Source organism: Delphinapterus leucas, chromosome 20 (genome assembly GCF_059928025.1).
Source record: "Delphinapterus leucas isolate spDelLeu-1000000601 "Yukka" chromosome 20, BTC_Dleu_Yukka2, whole genome shotgun sequence".
In the NCBI taxonomy this organism is placed as follows: Eukaryota; Metazoa; Chordata; class Mammalia; order Artiodactyla; family Monodontidae; genus Delphinapterus; species Delphinapterus leucas.
The window spans coordinates 13,762,619-13,779,692 of NC_143148.1; the positions used below are offsets into that span (position 1 = coordinate 13,762,619).

Below are 17,074 nucleotides of genomic sequence, written 5' to 3' on the forward strand. Positions count from 1 at the left end.
GGAGGGTGGCGCAGCAATAAATAAATACAGATAAATGACATTGCTACATTGAGGCATGTCAAGTGTAAATATCCAAAGCGGAGCTCCTCATCTTCCTCTCAGACCTGGTCACCCCACAGTCATCCCCATCACAGTCAATGGCGCCTCCATCCTTCCAGCTGTGCAGGTAACAAAGCTTGCAGTCCTCCTTGGCTCCTCTGTCTTCACACCCCACATCCAGTTCTTCAGGAAATTCTGTCAGTTCCATCTTCAGAGTATGTACGGAATCCACCCACTTCCCCTTTCCCCCACGGCCACACCCTGGTCCTGTCCAGACTCGCCTTGTCTTCGCTTGGACCACTGCAGTAGCGTCCTCACCATCTCTCTGCTCCTCCACTCACCTCCCAACTCTCCTTCTCACAAGAAGTCAGAAGGAGCCTGTGAACACTTGAGTCAGATCAAGTCCCTTCCTCCCTGCTCAGAACCTTCCTTTGGTGCCACGTGTCAAAGTCAAGGAAAGGAGGAAAGGCTGCCAGAGTCTTCCTTGCCCTGGTGCACCCCAGCCCAGCTTTTGAAATAACCGAGACTCCTGGGGCCTCAGCCAAACCCACAAGGTCTTCCACGTCCTGGTCATCCTGGTCCCCATTCCTATCCCAGCTCACCTCCCACTCTGCCCCTCCTCTCTGAGCTCCCGCCACACTGCTGGCCTCCTAGCTGTTCCTCCAACACACCGGGTATGCTCCAGCCTCAGGGCCTTTGTATACGGTGATACCTGTTACCACTGTTTGGAACACTTTCCCCAGATACTGGATCCCCAGGGCTCATAGCCTCCTCTCCTGCAGATCAGCAGAAGTATCACCTCGTGAGACCTCCCCCGACCACCTTTTCATAAGTAGCATCCCACACCTTCCCAGCTTTATTCTTTCCAGAATACTGATCACCATTTAATATACTACATGACTGGTTTATTTATCATGTTTATTTGTCTCCTTCCCAACAACGTCTGCCCATGAATGGTGAGGATCTTTTGCTTTGGTCACTGCTGTATCTCTAGCCCCTGAAGCAGTGTCTGGCACAAGACAGAAGCTTATTAAATCCCAGATGAATGAACAGACTTAAAACCATACTGAAGAATCTGAGGAGTTATTTTGGTTTTTTGGTTTTTTGACTATTTTTTGCCTGAAAAGAAGTTTTGATTTTATTCTAAGTGCAGTGCAGACATATAATGAATTTTATTCTAAGTGCAATGGTAAGTTAGGAGAGGACTGCAAGCAGGGGTGGGGTCTGATTCAACTGTCCATAGGGTCTGTCTGGCCACACAAGGGGAACAAACTGTAGAAGGTGGAGTGAGTTCAGGGAGCCCAGCGGGGAGGCTGCCGCGATGGTCCTGACGAGGCTGGACAGACAGACAAGAGGGTGAAGGAGGAGAGTGCTAAGGAGAGGCAGTGGGAGAATGTGGGAAAGTGGAGCCTCCAAGACTTAGTGTCATGAATTTGATGGGGGTGGGAGGCAGGGGTGGGAAAGAGCAAAGAATCAAGACTCAAGATGGCTCTAGGTTTTGGACCTAGAGCAACCTTGAGGGGAATGGGTAGGTGTTAGGGAAGGTAAGAAGGTAAGGGTTTGACTGAAGCAGAGCCTGACCGGCAATACAAAAGGACTGTGTTGCAGTCATCTGCTGGGGATGGGGATTAGAAGACACAGCTTCTCCAGGTTATGGGAGCTACCAGGATCTCTCCTCTCCTCTCTCAAAGGCACTAGAAGAGATCCAAGGGCAAGCAAAGGAAGGGGATGATGCCTAGGTGGCAGCCCACTTTCCCAGGTAATGCCATAACCTGGCCAAAGACACGGGTGTTGGCTGTTTCCAAAGCTGGGCTGGGCTGGGCTGGGTCTGGCTTGGGGCAAAGCACCCTCTTCCTGCCTAACCTACAGAACAAGCCCAGGACTCTTGTGCTGGGCTCGCTGGGCAGGGAAAGGCCACTCAAACAATGGGCCATCTGCCCCTCCCTGCGTGCTCCCGGTTGACACTGAGAAACCTCCCAGACCAAGGGCTCAGAGATGAAGTGGATGTCGACGTCCCCAGCCAATGAGGTTTAAATTAAAGGCTCCCTTTAATTGCCAGCTTTGAGGCCACTTCCCAGCAGCCATCCATGGACAGTGCAGTAATAATAGCTACTGTTTATGGAGGGTCAAGGTGCAGCAGGCAAGAAGAGGGGGCAGGGAGAGATCCCTGAGTGAAAGGGTATGGCCAGTGGGCCCTGGCATTAGGTTCACCATTTCCACATCACCATTTCTTGGAGCTCTCGAGACTTCAGTCAGAACTTATTAAATGCTGTATCCCATTACTGGGAAATCCCCGGCAGTCTAATGGTTAGGATGCGGCACTTTCATGGCTGTGGTCCAGGTTCAATCCCTAGTCAGGGAACTAAGATCCCACAAGCCTCACGGTCAAAAAAATAAATTAAATAAATAAGTGTTGAATTAAAACAAATAAATGCTGTATCCCATTATTAATGCTACTTAGATGAAACAAAGGAGAGAGGGCTGCATCCTCTCAGGGTAGGAACATGAACAGGTCCTGGGATGTCTAGAGGTGACTGTGGAAGCACCTGAAACAGCAGCCCTAAGCCCGAGCCACCATGACAGGTGACAAGTTGAGCGCATTAGCTCACAGCAATGACTGAAGTGGGTACTCTCCCCAGCTGTAAAACTGAGGCACACAGGGGTTGACTAACACACCCAAAGGCCACTAGGCTGGTGTTTGAACTCAGTCGTTCCGCAGAGCCAGGCCTCTTAGCTGCTCAAAGGATGATCCTCCTGGAGTAAAAGCAGGTTGGCAAAGCAGGGCAAGTTGTGGCTTCCAAAACAGATAAAGGTCATTTCCTCCTCCCCTGCAGGGTGGCCATGGCCCATCGTACCCTACACAAGGGCAATGCTACGTGGGTGAGTAGGAGTGTGCCCACCCAGAACGGGTGCCTTTTGCTGACTCACACAACCAAATGGGTAGGTAACAGCATCCCAGTCTCCCCTCCTTCTACCCCCCTAGAGCTAGCTCCCAATTCCTGAGCTGCAAAAGCACCCTTTGTCCCCAGGGTTTGGGTATGCCCTAGTTCCTGGATCCTGCTCAGGTCTGATCCCAGGGCAAAGGGTGTCCCGTCCGGCCCTGGCTCCCCAAGTCAGGGCCCTCAGAGAACGATGGGTGTGAGTGCTGGCAAGTGGGGAGGGCTGGGAAGGCTGGCAGCTCAGGCTCACCTGCCCTTTCCGTGGGCAGAGTCCACACATATGGTCATTTGAGAATGAGGCGCTCCCTCAGGGGCACCAGCAATCTATGTAAAGGGATGTGCATCTATTGTGGCATTTGATTTCCTCCATTTTCCCCAGTCACTGCTGTCCCCACTCCTTCTTCCTGCAGGCAACAGGCTCACAGGTGAAGACACCTGCCCAAAGTCACTCCACCTGAAAGTCTGGAATACCTTATAAAATGCAAATAACCAACCTAAGGTCACTCTGCCAGAATGTCTGGAATACTTTGTAAAATGCGAATCATGTGACATGTGCTAGGCCTCCTGGCCACTGTAGGCTGGGACTTGGCATGGGGTAGGGGTGGAATGGCCTGGCCTCAAATCCCAATTTTCTTATAAAGTCTCACCAAACAGAAGAGTGCTGGGGACTAGTTTGCAACACTGGGGACAAACTCTTCTGACTCTGAAATTAACGACTCCAGTTTTCTAAGCGCCAAAATCAGGCTAGGTCCTGATCTGAGGAATTTACCAGCCAGAGCTCACAGAATCCTCATGATTCTGACAAGGGTGCATTATTCTCCCCCTTTCACAGATGAGGAAACTGAGGAACAGAAAGCAAGGACACAAAACCTCTTGAGCAAGCAGCCAGAATACCGCCCCCCGCCCCCCCCCCCCCGCAAACTCACCCCTCCAGCCACTGCCTCAGGGCCACTAGTGGCTGCAGGTGTGAGGGCCAAGGGCAACCGGTGCCTCTCCCTCACCAGGAACCCAGTGCCCACACCTGTTCACCTAGGTTTTCAAGAGGACAGAAGAGCCCAAGCTGGCCCCAGGTGCAGGGCTGGGCTCCTATATCCCATTCACACCCTCCTCCTTGCTGACTCACCCACAGCCCATTCACACCCTCCTCCTTGCTGACTCACCCACAGTCCATTCACACCCTCCTTGCTGATTCATGGCTGCGTGCCCTCCACTTGTGACCTGACAGGTCAGGAAGGTGGTGATGGAGGTCAGTTGCTGGGTCCGGGCAGAGGAGGAGATCAAAGGAAGCTTGGCTGCTGGTGGACGTGGGTGTGGGCAGCCAGAACAGAGGTGGCCCCAGCACAGGGCCATGCGAGGCCTGCTCCCCCGGCGGGAGAGGGGCAGAGTCAGGAAGCCAACAAGAAGATAACAGGGCTAAGAAGTCAACAAGTCTTTATTAAGTGCCTGCAAAGTTACTGGGAGGAGGCCATGATGCTGGACACACCTGTTGAAAGGGAAGGCCAGGGTCAGTGAGCAGAATGGGAGGCGAACCTCTGGTCACCAACCACAGCACCCACGATTGCTCAGGGGCAGATGAGCACAGACCCCCTCAGGCACCATCACAAAGGCAGTCGAGTTAAAAGTCTGGAGTCTGGAACAAGGAGGCCTAGGTTCAGGTCGCGGCTCCACCCTGTACCGGGGGCAGGGTCGCGGGGGGGGGGGGTGACCTCAAGCAAGTCACTAAACTCAGTTTCCCACCTGTAAGAACCATCTACCCTATGGGATTAAATGATGGCCTTAGAACAATGCCTGTTACTAAGTAAGTGTGGCTCATAGTAACATTTATTACGTACTGTTTGCAAGACACTCTGAGCACTGAACTTATATCTCCTCACTGCAGAACCCTTTGCTCCAGTGAGTTCTCTCAGAGAACCCCACCCAGTGGGCACATCTCATTTAGAGTGAGGGTCCACAGCCCCCAAATGTGGAGATGACTGCCCGCTCAATCTTGTTTCTCGATTAAGTAGCAACTTGGTTTGTACTCAGAGGCTACACCACACCAGTCCGTATCTTTCAAACACCAAAATCACACTCGAGACCCAGGGCCTAAGGAAGCAGCCCTTCCCTGTCCCCCGGTTCTCTCTTACTCCAAGACATCCATGCAGCGCAAAGATGAGAGAGCGCGTGCTAGTGGAACAGCAAGTTTGCTCCAGTTGAGCAGCCAGTGGAGTCTGTGTTAGGTAATGTATACGTGATGGTTGACAACAAGGGTAACCTTCAGTGAGCTGTGGGACTGGTTCTTTGCTAAGTGGTGCACGTGGATTGCTTCACTTCACACTCACACCTCCATGAGGTGCCTATCGTGGTGGTGTTCAGTTACTTACAATAACGGCACCTACCTTACGGGGGTGACCTGAGGACCAATGACTTAAAAAGTGTAAAGGACTACACAGTGTTTGTTATAATCATTGGTGCCATCATCCCCCCCTTTATATGTGAGAAAACCGAGGCACAGAGAAGTAAAAATCTCTTGCCCAAAGTTACACAGCTATGAAATAAAGAACCAAGATCCCACCCAGCTAGCCGGACTGCAGAGCCTGCACTTCCTGGTTGGTGTTTTGCTGCGTTTTAGCAGATGCGGGGCTGAGGCCCCGAGGGCCCTGGGATCAGTGAAGGTGCGGGGACACCCTGCAAGGCCCCTCCAGACCCCGGGAAGTCTTACTGAGTGCTTCAGGGCAGGATATAGTACCCAGAATTCCAGGGGAGGACACCCAGCATCCTCTGCCATCCCTCCCTGGGCAGGCGGCCTGGGACGGAAGAGGTCCGGGGAGTCTGGCAGATGCCAATTTCCTGGCCTTGAACCAGAACCTATTTACCTGGGTCCTTTGGGGCCCCAGCCCTGGTCTGTCAAAGGGCACCTCCTCAGGCCTACAGCCTGAGGCCTCAGGCCACCACTCACTGTCAAAGTCGATCTTCTCCACGATATTCTTGGGCTTAATGCTCTCTTCCTGGCTACAGATGAAGATCTGGCCCGACTCATCGGTGCTCCAGCCGTACTTGCTCATCCACACCTTTAGCTGGCTGTCTGCAGGGGACACAGCAGCACAGGGGCTTTGCGCACTCTGATCCCACAGCACCGGGGGGCCAAGGTGTCCTCCTTCCCTGCCTTCAGCCGACCTGGTCTCCTGCTGCCGGCCTGGTGCTTCTATAGTTCATTCTCCGAACAGCAGCCAGAGGGAGCCTTTTAGCCTTCTCATCCTTCCCATTACAGGGCTTTTGTCTTAGCCTCCTTTCATTTTCTATTTACCTCTCCCAGTTTGAAGCTCGGCTCCTAATGACAGCAGTGTACTTACCTGCCCTTCCCCACAATCTACATGAAATGGCTTCAAAGTTAGGATGTCATCATTACCACTAACAATAAGCTTATGGCACCAGGTTTAAGCATTTCTTTGCAACTGTTTTTTGCCTTTAGAAAATATGCCTGTAAGGTTGTCCAGCCAGAGAAGTGTTCTGTTCCTTGAAATAACTCTTTTCTGTATGACTATTATTCATGTTTCTCTTTACATTCAATTCTAAGGGTTGTTTCATCCCCTTTTGATTTAATTTCACTTTTAAATATGTAAAACATCTATCCGAGGTAAAGCACTTAGTATAGTGCCTGACTCAAAGTGCCCACTAAAAGTTAGCTTCCACTGAAAACGAACAAACATCCCACCAAAAACCCACCTGGCTCAAAAGGCAAAACTACCCAAGACGGTACTTAGAGAAATCTCTCCCCCAACCCACCACTCTCCTCCCTGTTCTCACTTCTGGCCCCCAGGGAGTAACCATTTTCCTTATTCTTTTATTTTTCCTTCTTGCGTTTCTTTTTGCAAAATGAGCAAATACACACACATTTTTTTTTTTCTTTTTGGAGGAATCTTTTTTTTTTTTTTTGCGGTACGCGGGCCTCTCACTGCTGTGGCCTCTCCCGTTGCGGAGCACAGGCTCCAGACGCACAGGCCAAGCGGCCATGGCTCACGGGCCCAGCCACTCCGCGGCATGTGGGATCTTCCCGGACCGGGGCATGAACCCGTGTCCCCTGCATCGGCAGGCGGACTCTCAACCACTGCTCCACCTGGGAAGCCCTTGGAGGGATCTTTAAAAACATAAATCTGATCAGGTCCCTCTCTGCTCAGATCCTCCAGTGGCTCCATCTCACTCAGGGTAAAGGACAAAGTCCTCAGGCAGGAGACTCCTCAGTATCTGAAGCCCCTCCCACCACCACCTCTCTGCCCTCAGCTACGCCCCCTCACTCACCCTGCTCCAGCCTAGGGCTTCCTGGCTGCTCTGTGAGGACACAGGATCCTCACATTGGCTCTGCCCTCAGGCTGTAACCGTTCAGATGCTGCACCTCCTCACTTCCATGTGCCTCCTGTCCCCCCGCCCCTCGCCCACCCCAGCCCTCTCTAGGGGCTGTCATGCATGAATTCCCACTGGACATGTACGTCTTCATTTGTCATCTGCTTTGCCAACTCCACAAGAACGAATCTGAGTCATTCTGTGTTGTTCACTGCTGTGGCCCCAGGGCCTTGAACACAGAATAGGCGTTGAATTAATTCACGCAGAATAAATGAATGAATGCCATAGGATCCCCGCCAAAGAAGGGAACATTTTATACTAATTCCTTATTCCCTCCCTGGGCCTTCAATAATGACCTGGCGAGGCAGGGGTGGGCCCATCTGAGAAGCTGGCTGAGGCCCACCGCCCTCCTCACTCCCAACCTCCTAAACGGGCACTAGGGACCCAGAGGGGGCCTTACCTGTCAGATCCCCGAGCATCTCGGCCAGCAGCCAGCGATCAATGTGCTGATAAGTAATGCCCACAACATGGCAGATAACTGTAGAAATTCGGGACAAAGACGATGACGGGCCAGCCCCAAGACCCTGCTGCCACTCCCTCCCCCGCAAGCAGGGAGCCCAAGCTCGGAGAGGAACTTACATTTTCGGACAGAGTCTTCAAAGCCAGTTATACCTTCCAAGAGGTCCATGTTTTCATCCAGGGCTTGCTGTGAGGGGATTTACAATGTTGAGATAACATTAACATCAATAATGTCAAGAATATTAACACTGACAATAGCAGAAGTGAACACCCCAGCATTCACCCCACATGCCAGCCCTTCTTCTGTGTGCAACCTTATGATGGAACAGTTGCTGTTTTTTTGCCCATTTTATTTTTCTCTCTGGCTGCACCGCACGGCATGTGGGATCTTAGTTCCCTGACCAGGGATCGAACCCGCACCCCCTGTAGTGGAAGTACAGAGTCTTAACCACTCGACCGCCAGGGAAGTCCCTTGCCCATTTTAGAGATGAGGAAATCAAAGCTCAGAGCAGCTAAGTGATTTGCCCAAAGTCACAGAGCTGGGGTTTGAACCTGGCAGGCAGAAACCACAGTCCCAAGAGAGGAGACAGATACAGATTAGCTACCTACACTCACCTACCTCCTCTTGGCTCCCATCTCCGAGAAAAGGGCAACGGTTCTACCACAGCCCACGAGGCCCCCCCAGGATCTGCCCACCACCTCCTCCCACTCACCCCCTCACTCCAGCCACTGGGGCTCCTCACTGCCCCTTAGAAATTCCAGACACCCGCCCACCTCAAGGTCTCTGCGCTGGCTGCCTTGGGGGCTGGAACTCTCTTCCCCCACGGCTACCACTCCCACCTCCTTCAGGCCTCTGCTCAAATGCCACCTTCCCAGCCAGGGCGCCCCCCAACCTCAGTGTGAGAAACGAGGAACCTGCAAGGACAACGGGAAGGAGCAGCCGGTGCAGCGGGAGGAAAGCCAGGAGAGCAGCTGTCCCGGAGGCCAAGAGACGCTGGCCAGGCAGCTGAGCCGGGGCCTGAGAACTTCCTACTGGACCTAGCAATGGGGACGTCACTGTGGGTCTCAACAAGAGTGGTTCCACGGCCTGCGTGTGGGTTCGGGGGGCAGAGTCTTGGTCATAAAAGCCTGAATGCACTGAACGGCGTTGAGTTCATGTGAGCAGGGGGAGAGGGGAGGCTGAGCACAGGCAACCTGGCCCAGGGGCGGGCCGACCGACAGTCCCGATTCACCTGAGACTGAGGGTTTCCTGGGATGTGAGACTTTCAGCTTGAAAACCAGAAAAGCCCTGGACAAACTGGGCCAGCCAGTGCCCCAGGCGGGAGCATGGCTGGAAGGGGAGCAGAGGGAGCGGGCGAGAGGCAGAGCTGGTGGGGAGTGTGGAGGTCCAGGGAGCATTCTCTTTTTTAGGCTAGAACTCACTGCAGGGTGGACATGTTCCGTGGTGACAGAAACAGTGCGAGAAGGCCAAGTTTGCTGCTATCAGAGACTGGGGAGAACGGCTTGGGTGATGCTGCTGAGTGGGCCAGGGGGAAGGGGGTCGGTGCACCGGAGCAGGGGTGCCTGTGACGGGAGGAGGGACAGGTCGCCCACGAAAAGAGAAAAGTGCTCTGTCAGCTGCCGGTAGACGTCTGGCCAGGGGCAGGAAGTTCTGCTTTGGCTGCTTCTATTTTCCCATGAAATGAGAAGCCCGATTGTAAGCTGAGGTGGGGAGAAAGTGGTGGTGATGGGCAGCTGTGAAGAGCTGTCCAGGCGAGGGGGAGGGAAGCAAGGCCCCAGGCCAGGAGGAGCTGAAGAGCGGGTCTGGGTCGCTTGCTGGGTCTTTTCCAGCCTGGAGCATCCCCTCAGACACAGGTGTCGAGGGGAGAAGCGCACACCTTGCGCTGAAGGAGGAAGCAGAACAGAGGACTGGGGCTGCTGGCCAGGCCCAAGAATGTCGGGTCGGAGACTTGACCTCATGGGGGCGAGCTGGGAAGCGAGGAGGGAGTGGTCGGAGGGTGGAAACGTTTGACATTCATGGGCAGAAGAGGAGGCAATTGAGTACAGGCCGGTGGTTCCCAGCCTTAGCCGGCGATCAGAATCACCAAGGATAAGTGTTTAAAATCCCTAAGCCTAGACCACACCTGGACCAATTACATCAGATTCTGTGAAGGCAGGATTCACGTGTTCGTATTTGTTTTTTTAATTCCTCAGGGGTCCAATGTGCTGAGAACCGGTCTAGGATGTGAGGGGCTCGGGACACAGGTAGGACAAGAAATCCGGAAACTGAGAAGTCAGGGTGGTGGAAGGATGACGGATCTGCCCTTTCAAGTATCTGAGAAGAAAGACAGCACTGGTAAAGAGTGGCAGTGAGCTAAATTCTTCACAAAAATGAGGAGCAGTCATGCGGGGCGGGCAGGGGGGTGCTGATACCAACAAAGTGGGGCAGGAAGTGCTATCACAGGCGCTTTGGGGCTGGGGGCTGGGGGAGGGGAGATGGGTCTGGGAGTGGCAGTGAGAAGCTAGGAGGCCACCTGGCCTCCCACTTGGGAAGCTGCAGGAGTGGGAGGCCAGGCTCAGTTAGAGCAAGGAAAGGGGGGAAGAGTATTTAGAGGATGGAGGACTTTTACTGGAAGAACGTGGGGGGAGGGGAGGGGGAGGGGGAGGGGAAGGGGAAGGGGAAGGGGGAGGGGAGGGGAAGGGGAAGGGGGAGGGGAGGGGAGGGGGAAGGGGGGAGAGAGAGCAGGCCCGCATGAGCACGCTCCTGAGCTTTGCGGGCAGAGGAGAGGACCTGGGAGTCCTGGCTCCGGGTGAGGATGACCATTCCATGTGACCACACACGCAAAGCTCTGAGCACAGGGCCCACTGCCACGGAGGCAGCCAACAAATGTGCATGGTCGTGACTTTTTTTTTTTTTTTTTTGGTACGCAGGCCTCTCACTGTTGTGGCCTCTCCTGTTGCCGAGCACAGGCTCCAGACGCGCAGGCTCAGTGGCCATGGCTCATGGACCCAGCCGCTCCACGGTATGTGGGATCCTCCCGGACCAGGGCATGAATCCGTGTGGTTGAGGCTGACTCTCAGCCACTGCGCCACCAGGGAAGCCCTGGCCATGACTTTTAGCAGTCTTTTCCACGCGGCCCAGTCACCACCCTGCCCACGGACCCAAGAGAAGTTACCCAGAAGGCCTGGAAGTGGCATGTCTCCAGCAAGTCTCCGAGGTACAAAATCTGCCGGATGGGCCGTTCTTCTTGCTGGGAGGAAGCATTAAGGGCAAAAGGCCTTGGAGCCCGAGGAGGCTGCTGCTGACCCTAGACCAGCCCGCCCACCTTCTGTGCACCGCAGCACGCTCGTAATGGCAAAAGTGAGAAACACCCTAGTGACCCAGTGATGGGGACAATTCAACTGTGGCCACTCCACACACTGAGATCGAGTCACCTCTTATAGAAGTGACATGGAGAAAGCGATGAGACACACTGTGATAAGAAAAAAGCAAGATGCAGAATGATGTGTGTAACAGCCCACCATTTGGTAGGGGAGGGATATGTGTCTATAAACACCTGTACTTATGTACCAGTAGGGTATCTGTGGAAAGGTAGCCAAGAACTGCAAACAACTGCTGTCTTCGGGGAGGGGAGTAGGTGGCTGTGGGATGGGGAGGGAGGAAACCTTGGCTTTTTCACTGTACACTTTGTTGTACTTTGAAAAGTGGACAACGTGCCTTTTTTAAGCCACTGGAACGGACCTCTGGGGAAGGTGGACAGTCTCTCAGAAGGCAGGTGCTCCCATGGACACACCTAGCAGAGCAGGTTCAATGAGGAAGACACTTCTCAGCCCCGCCACCAGTGAGCAGGCCAGTTTATTGATTTTTCACTCAGTATTTCTTCACTGAAGACCAGCACTATGCCAGACACTGTGCCAGGCCCTGAGGTTACATACGATGAAGTTCAGCTGACAATCTAGCTCTTCACGGCTCCTGCCTTTTGCCTGGTGGTCTTTACTCAGCTAGGAAGCCTCATGGGAATCTTTCTAAAGCATAAATCTACCCATATCGCTCTGCAGCTTTAAAGCCTTCTACGGCTCCCCAGTGCCCTTTTTGAGTTTGACCAATTCTGTGGCGCAGCTATGCCAAACTTCCTCTACTGCCTCTGAAAACCAGCACTGAGCTCTTCTCCTCCTCCTTTCGCTACATACTATTCCCTTGGCCTGGACCACCCTTCCCTACCGCTTCACCTAATTCCTCACCTTTCATATGTTCCCTCCTCCAGTAAGCTTTCCTAGCATCCAGGCAGGTTCAGGTGCCTCTTGCTCTCTAACCCCAAGCCCTGACTATTTCAGGCTGTCACCGACAGGACAGGTCTCCCCCACTAGACTGTGAGCTCCGTGAGGGCAGGGGGCCAGGCCTTCCTCAGCCTCCGCAGTGCTTCAGTCCCAGCCAGCACCGGGCCAAGCTCACAGCTCAGTGTCTGTGGCTGAACTCAGACCACTTCCCCATGAATTCAGCTACCCTGCCCCGCCCCCTCCCACACACCCAGCCCGGGAAATGGGAAGGATACATGGGCCTGGTCGATCATGCACTTGCACAGCGTGAAGTCGGTGTGGGGCAGGTTGGTGAGGGCCTTTAGCAGGATCTGTGCGGTGACTGTGGTCTGGAAGAAGGCTGGGTTGAACTGGTACCTGAGAAGGGGAACAAGAGACACAGTAGCAGTGCTGTCTCCAGGTCCCTGGGCCTCACCAGGTGCCAGGCAGGCTGCCCGCTGCTTCGGCCCAGAGTCTGGGAGCTGGACACACCTGGGCTCCGATCCCAACCACACCACTCTCTGGCTGTGTGACCCTAGCCTCCCTGACCCTACTTTCCTGCTCTGTAGATGGGGACAGTTAATCCTCACAACCATGCAGTAAGGCAGACAGTGTTGAGTGATTCACAAACAAATGAGTACATAAGAGGCGGTCTGCAGTAGTGGTCAAGGCTCTGGAGGCAAGTGCCTGGGTTTAAACTTCAGTGCTGAGTGAACTTGGACTACTTATTTATTTATTTGTTTGGTGGGGACTTATTTTATTTTTATTTATTTTATTTTATTTTTGCGGTATGTGGGCCTCTCACTATTGTGGCCTCTCCCGTTGCGGAGCACAGGCTCGGCGGTCATGGCTCACGGGCCCAGCCGCTCTGTGGCATGTGGGATCCTCCCAGACCAGGGCACGAACCCGTGTCCCCTGCATCGGCAGGCGGACTCTCAACCACTGCGCCACCAGGGAAGCCCGGACTACTTATTTTAAATGCTCTGTGCATAGGTTTCCTCCCTTGCAAGACGGGACCATAACAACCATATCTAGCTCTCAGCGGCAAGTGAGCTCACGATTACCTCACATCTAAGTGAGTTAATACACACAAAGCTTCCAGCACAGCAGCTGCCACGTGGGGAGCACTCACTAAGCAGTGGTTATCACCAACAACAACCCAAACAAGCTCACAAATACAAGTGTTGTTATCTCCATTTTATCGATGGCAAAACCGAGGCTATGCAAGCTATAAAAATTACACAGCTGGGGCTTCCCTGGTGGCGCAGTGGTTGAGAGTCCGCCTGCCGATGCAGGGGACGCGGGTTCATGCTCCGGTCCGGGAAGATCCCACATGCCGCGGAGCAGCTGGGCCCGTGAGCCACGGCTGCTGAGCCTGTGCGTCCGGAGTCTGTGCTCCGCAACGGGAGAGGCCACAACAGTGAGAGGCCCGCGTACCGCAAAAAAAAAAAAAAAAATTACACAGCTGGTAGTATGTCAATAAAGCACTGAGGAGGAAGAACCCAAACGCCCACTAACAGGAGAACAGATAATTAAGACACAGACACACGTGGAACACTATACAGCAATGACAACAAACAAACTGCAGCCACACAGAAAAAGGATGGAGCTCACAAACCCAGGGCCAAGTGGAAGATGCCAGACGCAGAAGAGCTCCAGCTGTATAATTACACTTATGTCAAGGTCAAAACAGGCAAACCTGAACTAAGCTAATCAGGATGCGTGTGTATGTGTGCGTGTGTACGTGCACATGCAGTGAATTCACATAAAGCCAGGCCATGAGAGCACACCACGAGAGTGGCTACCAGGGTCAGGGTGGTTGGCACAAAGCATATGGGGCAAAGGACCAGGGGCGCTAGCAACACTCAGTTTTTCAATTTGGATGGTGATTACATAGGTGTTCATTTATAATCGCTTGTTAAACTATACATTCGTTTTATGTACTAGCCTGTATGTGTGTTTTTATTTAAAAGCCATCCCTCCTCCAGCCCCAACTTCTCTGGCTTCCTAGTCTTGCACATTAAGAGAAACCACATCCTATCCAAAGTATCAATATATAAAGAGCTCACACAACTCAATACCAACAAACAAACAGCCCTATTCAAAAATGGGCAGAAGACCTGAATAGACATTTTTCCAAAGAAGACATACAGATGGCCAACAGGCACATGAAGAGAGGCTCAACATTGCTAATCATCAGGAAAATGCAAATCAAAACCACAATGAGATATCACTTCACATCTGTCAGAATGGCTATCATCAAAAAATAACAAAGCATTGGCGAGGATGTGGAGAAGAGGGAACTCTCGTAGGTTGTTAGTGTGATGTAAATTGGTGCAGTCACTATGGAAAACAGTATGGAGCTTCCCCCCAAAATTAAAAATAGAACTACTATATGATCCAGCAATTCCACTCTTGGGTATATATCTGAAGAAAATAAAAACACTAATTCGAAAGATACATGCACCCCAATGTTCAGAGCAGCACCATTTACAATAGCCAAGATCTGGAAGCAACCTAACTGTCCATCAACAGATGAATGGATAAAGAAAATGTGGTACATATAAACACATACACACAATGGAATATTACTCATCCATTTAAAGAAAAAAAAAAAGAATGGAAATTTGCCATTTGCAACAACATGGTTGGACCTAGAGGATATCATGCTTAGTGATGTAAGTCAGACAAGGAAAGGCAAATACCTTATGTTTTCACTTCTATGTGCAATCTAAAAAATAAAACGAATGAATACAACAAAACAAACAGACTCATAGGTACAGAGAACAAGCTAGTGGTTAACAGAGGGGAGTGGGGTGGGGGAGTGGCAAAATAGGGGAAGATAGGGGATTAAGAGGTACAAACTACAATGTATAAAATAAATAAGATACAAGGATGTAATGTACAACACAGAGAATATAACCAATATTTTATAATAACTTTAAACGGAGCATAATCTATAAAAATATCCAAACACTATGTTGTACACCTGAAACTAATACAACATTGTAAATCAACTATACTTCAACTCTGAAAAAGAGAGAGAAGCCACATCCTGCAGGCCACCCCCAACTCCCAACCCACCCAGTGCTGGGAGTGCTGGCTACTGGCATGGGGGTGGGAATGGAGGCAGACACTCACAGCTTCAGGACAGCCAGGTTGGCTTCCAGATCATAGGCATTCTCCTTGGCTTGTGTCTCCACATAGCGCTCCAGGGTGGCCAGATTCTCAGGATTGTACCTAGAGTAGAGGAGAAACAAGATGGGTAAGCAAAGAGGAGACAAGAGCTGAGGCCCGTCACTCTATGGAACCCGGTGGGGGGTGGAGGGCACTGTAGCCTGCTCCTCCCTCTTCCTTTCTTCCCTCCCTCTACATCTGTCACTGGCCATTTGCTCTACTCAAATACTGAATCACCTCTATAACCTCTACTGAAGCTTATCCACATCCCAGACCTAAGCGTAACCTCTAAACCCCGTCAGAACCCTGGAGTCTTTTCTAGGATGCCTCCTCAATCTCTCAGCCAACCAGCCCTTGCAGCCTGTATACCTGGTCCCCTGGACATCTTCGCCACCCACCCCTTCCTTCTGTCCCCAAACCCCACTGTGGTCTAGCCCCATCGTCTCCTGCCTAGCTTCCCTCATCCCAGCCCCGACCAACCTACCTGTGCTTCCCCCATCACCGCTCTGACCACTCCTGGCTATCACTGTCTATTGTCTGGTCTGCCTGGACTCTGAACTAGGAACTGCATGAAAGCATGACCTTTGGCGGTTTTTGGTCACCTCTGGTCCGCAGCATTGCCCAGAACTGACCGAGTAGATTTTAGTAAACATGTGTTCAATGAATGACATGAGGAAAAAAAGGGAGAGCAATAAAGAGGCACTGAGAGACACAGTGAGACTGAGGAACAGAGAGAGGAAACTGAGGAGCTGATAGAGGGAAAGCTGAGAAGCAGAGAGGGCGGGCTTAAAGCAATTAAAGAGGGGGAGACTGAGCGGTAGGTAAGGCTACCTCCTGCCTTTAGGCCTTTACAGTGCTTTCCTTAAACATGTCCTCCAGCATGACTGAAAAATCCCACCCCTTGCTGTCTCCAGAAAACCCTCTCCTCCACCCCTCTTGGCCAGAAGCGCTCCCTCCGACCAGGCTCAGACCTGTCGATCCCCTTAAGCAACTTGCCCACGTTCGCTCTCATCTGCTCGAACATCGCCATGACTGTTGTCGCCTCCCACACCAGGGCTACAGCCGAAGTCCCGGCCGGCACTGCGTCCCCGAGAACTGGAAGAGGAAGAGCTGGTGGAAACGGAAACTACGTCTTTGTTTTCTCTCCAGCCCGAGTGGCGGTGAAGGTGTGGGGAAGCTCTGGAGGCTACTGCCACGCTTTCCGGCTGCCGCGTGACTTCTTCCCGGCGGCGCAGTTAGCGCGTGCGCATACGCTCTACCCGAGCAGAACCAACGGCGCGAGAAAAGACCTAGTCTAGCCCAGTGCGCAGGCGCCCTAGAGGCGAGGAGGCGGGGCTAAGGTTTTCCGGGGCCTCGCGTATCTAGTTCCAGTCCTTGGGAAGTGCGCGGGAACTCCCAGTGAAGGAGACTGTTTACTGGCGGCTTGCACCCACGTCGCATTGCGCGCGGCCGTGAACTCAAAACTGTGTTGGAATGCACGTGTTAGATAGATTCCTTTTGGGCCGTGGCCAAGTCCCGAGGAAGGTGCTCTCTGAGGTCCCCTTTTGTCCCAGGCCTCGGCCCCTGAGGCAGGATCCTGAGCTCCTCGCACCCCATTCTAACGCCGGGGGTTGCGGCCCGCAGAGCCGTTATTCTCTGCCCGGCAGGGGCGGGGTGAGGGGGTTCCTGGACCCCTCCGGCTCGTTTTGTGGGTGGAAGCGAGTGCCCCGTGTGTGGCGTCATGAGATGTGTGAACAGATTCTGCACACTGCAGGCATGGATACACATGCATGTATCACTTATGTATATGCTCTGGGTACATCCAC

General features: G+C 52.7%; 1 protein-coding gene across 3 annotated transcripts; it reads right to left on the minus strand.

Annotated features, from left to right (window-relative positions):
• Positions 1 to 4,392: 4,392 nt before the first annotated feature.
• Positions 4,393 to 16,455, minus strand: EIF3K (eukaryotic translation initiation factor 3 subunit K). 3 transcript variants are annotated; one of them, XM_022585735.3, is made up of 8 exons: positions 16,266 to 16,455; positions 15,234 to 15,332; positions 12,350 to 12,470; positions 10,973 to 11,047; positions 7,938 to 8,004; positions 7,759 to 7,836; positions 5,917 to 6,042; positions 4,393 to 4,461 (listed from the first exon to the last, which is right to left on the minus strand). In XM_022585735.3, exons 3-8 carry the CDS (start codon positions 12,365 to 12,367, stop codon positions 4,430 to 4,432), a joined length of 396 nt encoding a protein of 131 aa, XP_022441443.1. In that variant the 5' UTR covers positions 12,368 to 12,470; positions 15,234 to 15,332; positions 16,266 to 16,455; the 3' UTR covers positions 4,393 to 4,429. The 3 variants fall into 3 exon arrangements, with proteins under 3 accessions (XP_022441443.1, XP_022441442.1, XP_089759038.1); XM_022585734.3 differs by having other exon boundaries at positions 16,241 to 16,386; XM_089902912.1 differs by lacking the exons at positions 4,393 to 4,461; positions 5,917 to 6,042; positions 7,759 to 7,836; positions 7,938 to 8,004 and adding an exon at positions 8,517 to 10,131 and having other exon boundaries at positions 16,241 to 16,390.
• Between the last annotated feature and the right edge of the window lie 619 nt (positions 16,456 to 17,074).

What these genes read in the sequence shown, in the direction of transcription:
- EIF3K (XM_022585734.3), bottom strand. Translation starts at nt 16,299, where the DNA reads ATGGCGATGTTCGAGCAGATGAGAGCGAACGTGGGCAAGTTGCTTAAG. An exon ending in TTGCTTAAGGGGATCGACAG is followed by an intron (nt 15,333 to 16,240) that starts GTCTGAGCCTGG and finishes CCTCTACTCTAG; the next exon opens with GTACAATCCTGAGAATCTGG. An exon ending in AACCTGGCTGTCCTGAAGCT is followed by an intron (nt 12,471 to 15,233) that starts GTGAGTGTCTGC and finishes TCCCCTTCTCAG; the next exon opens with GTACCAGTTCAACCCAGCCT.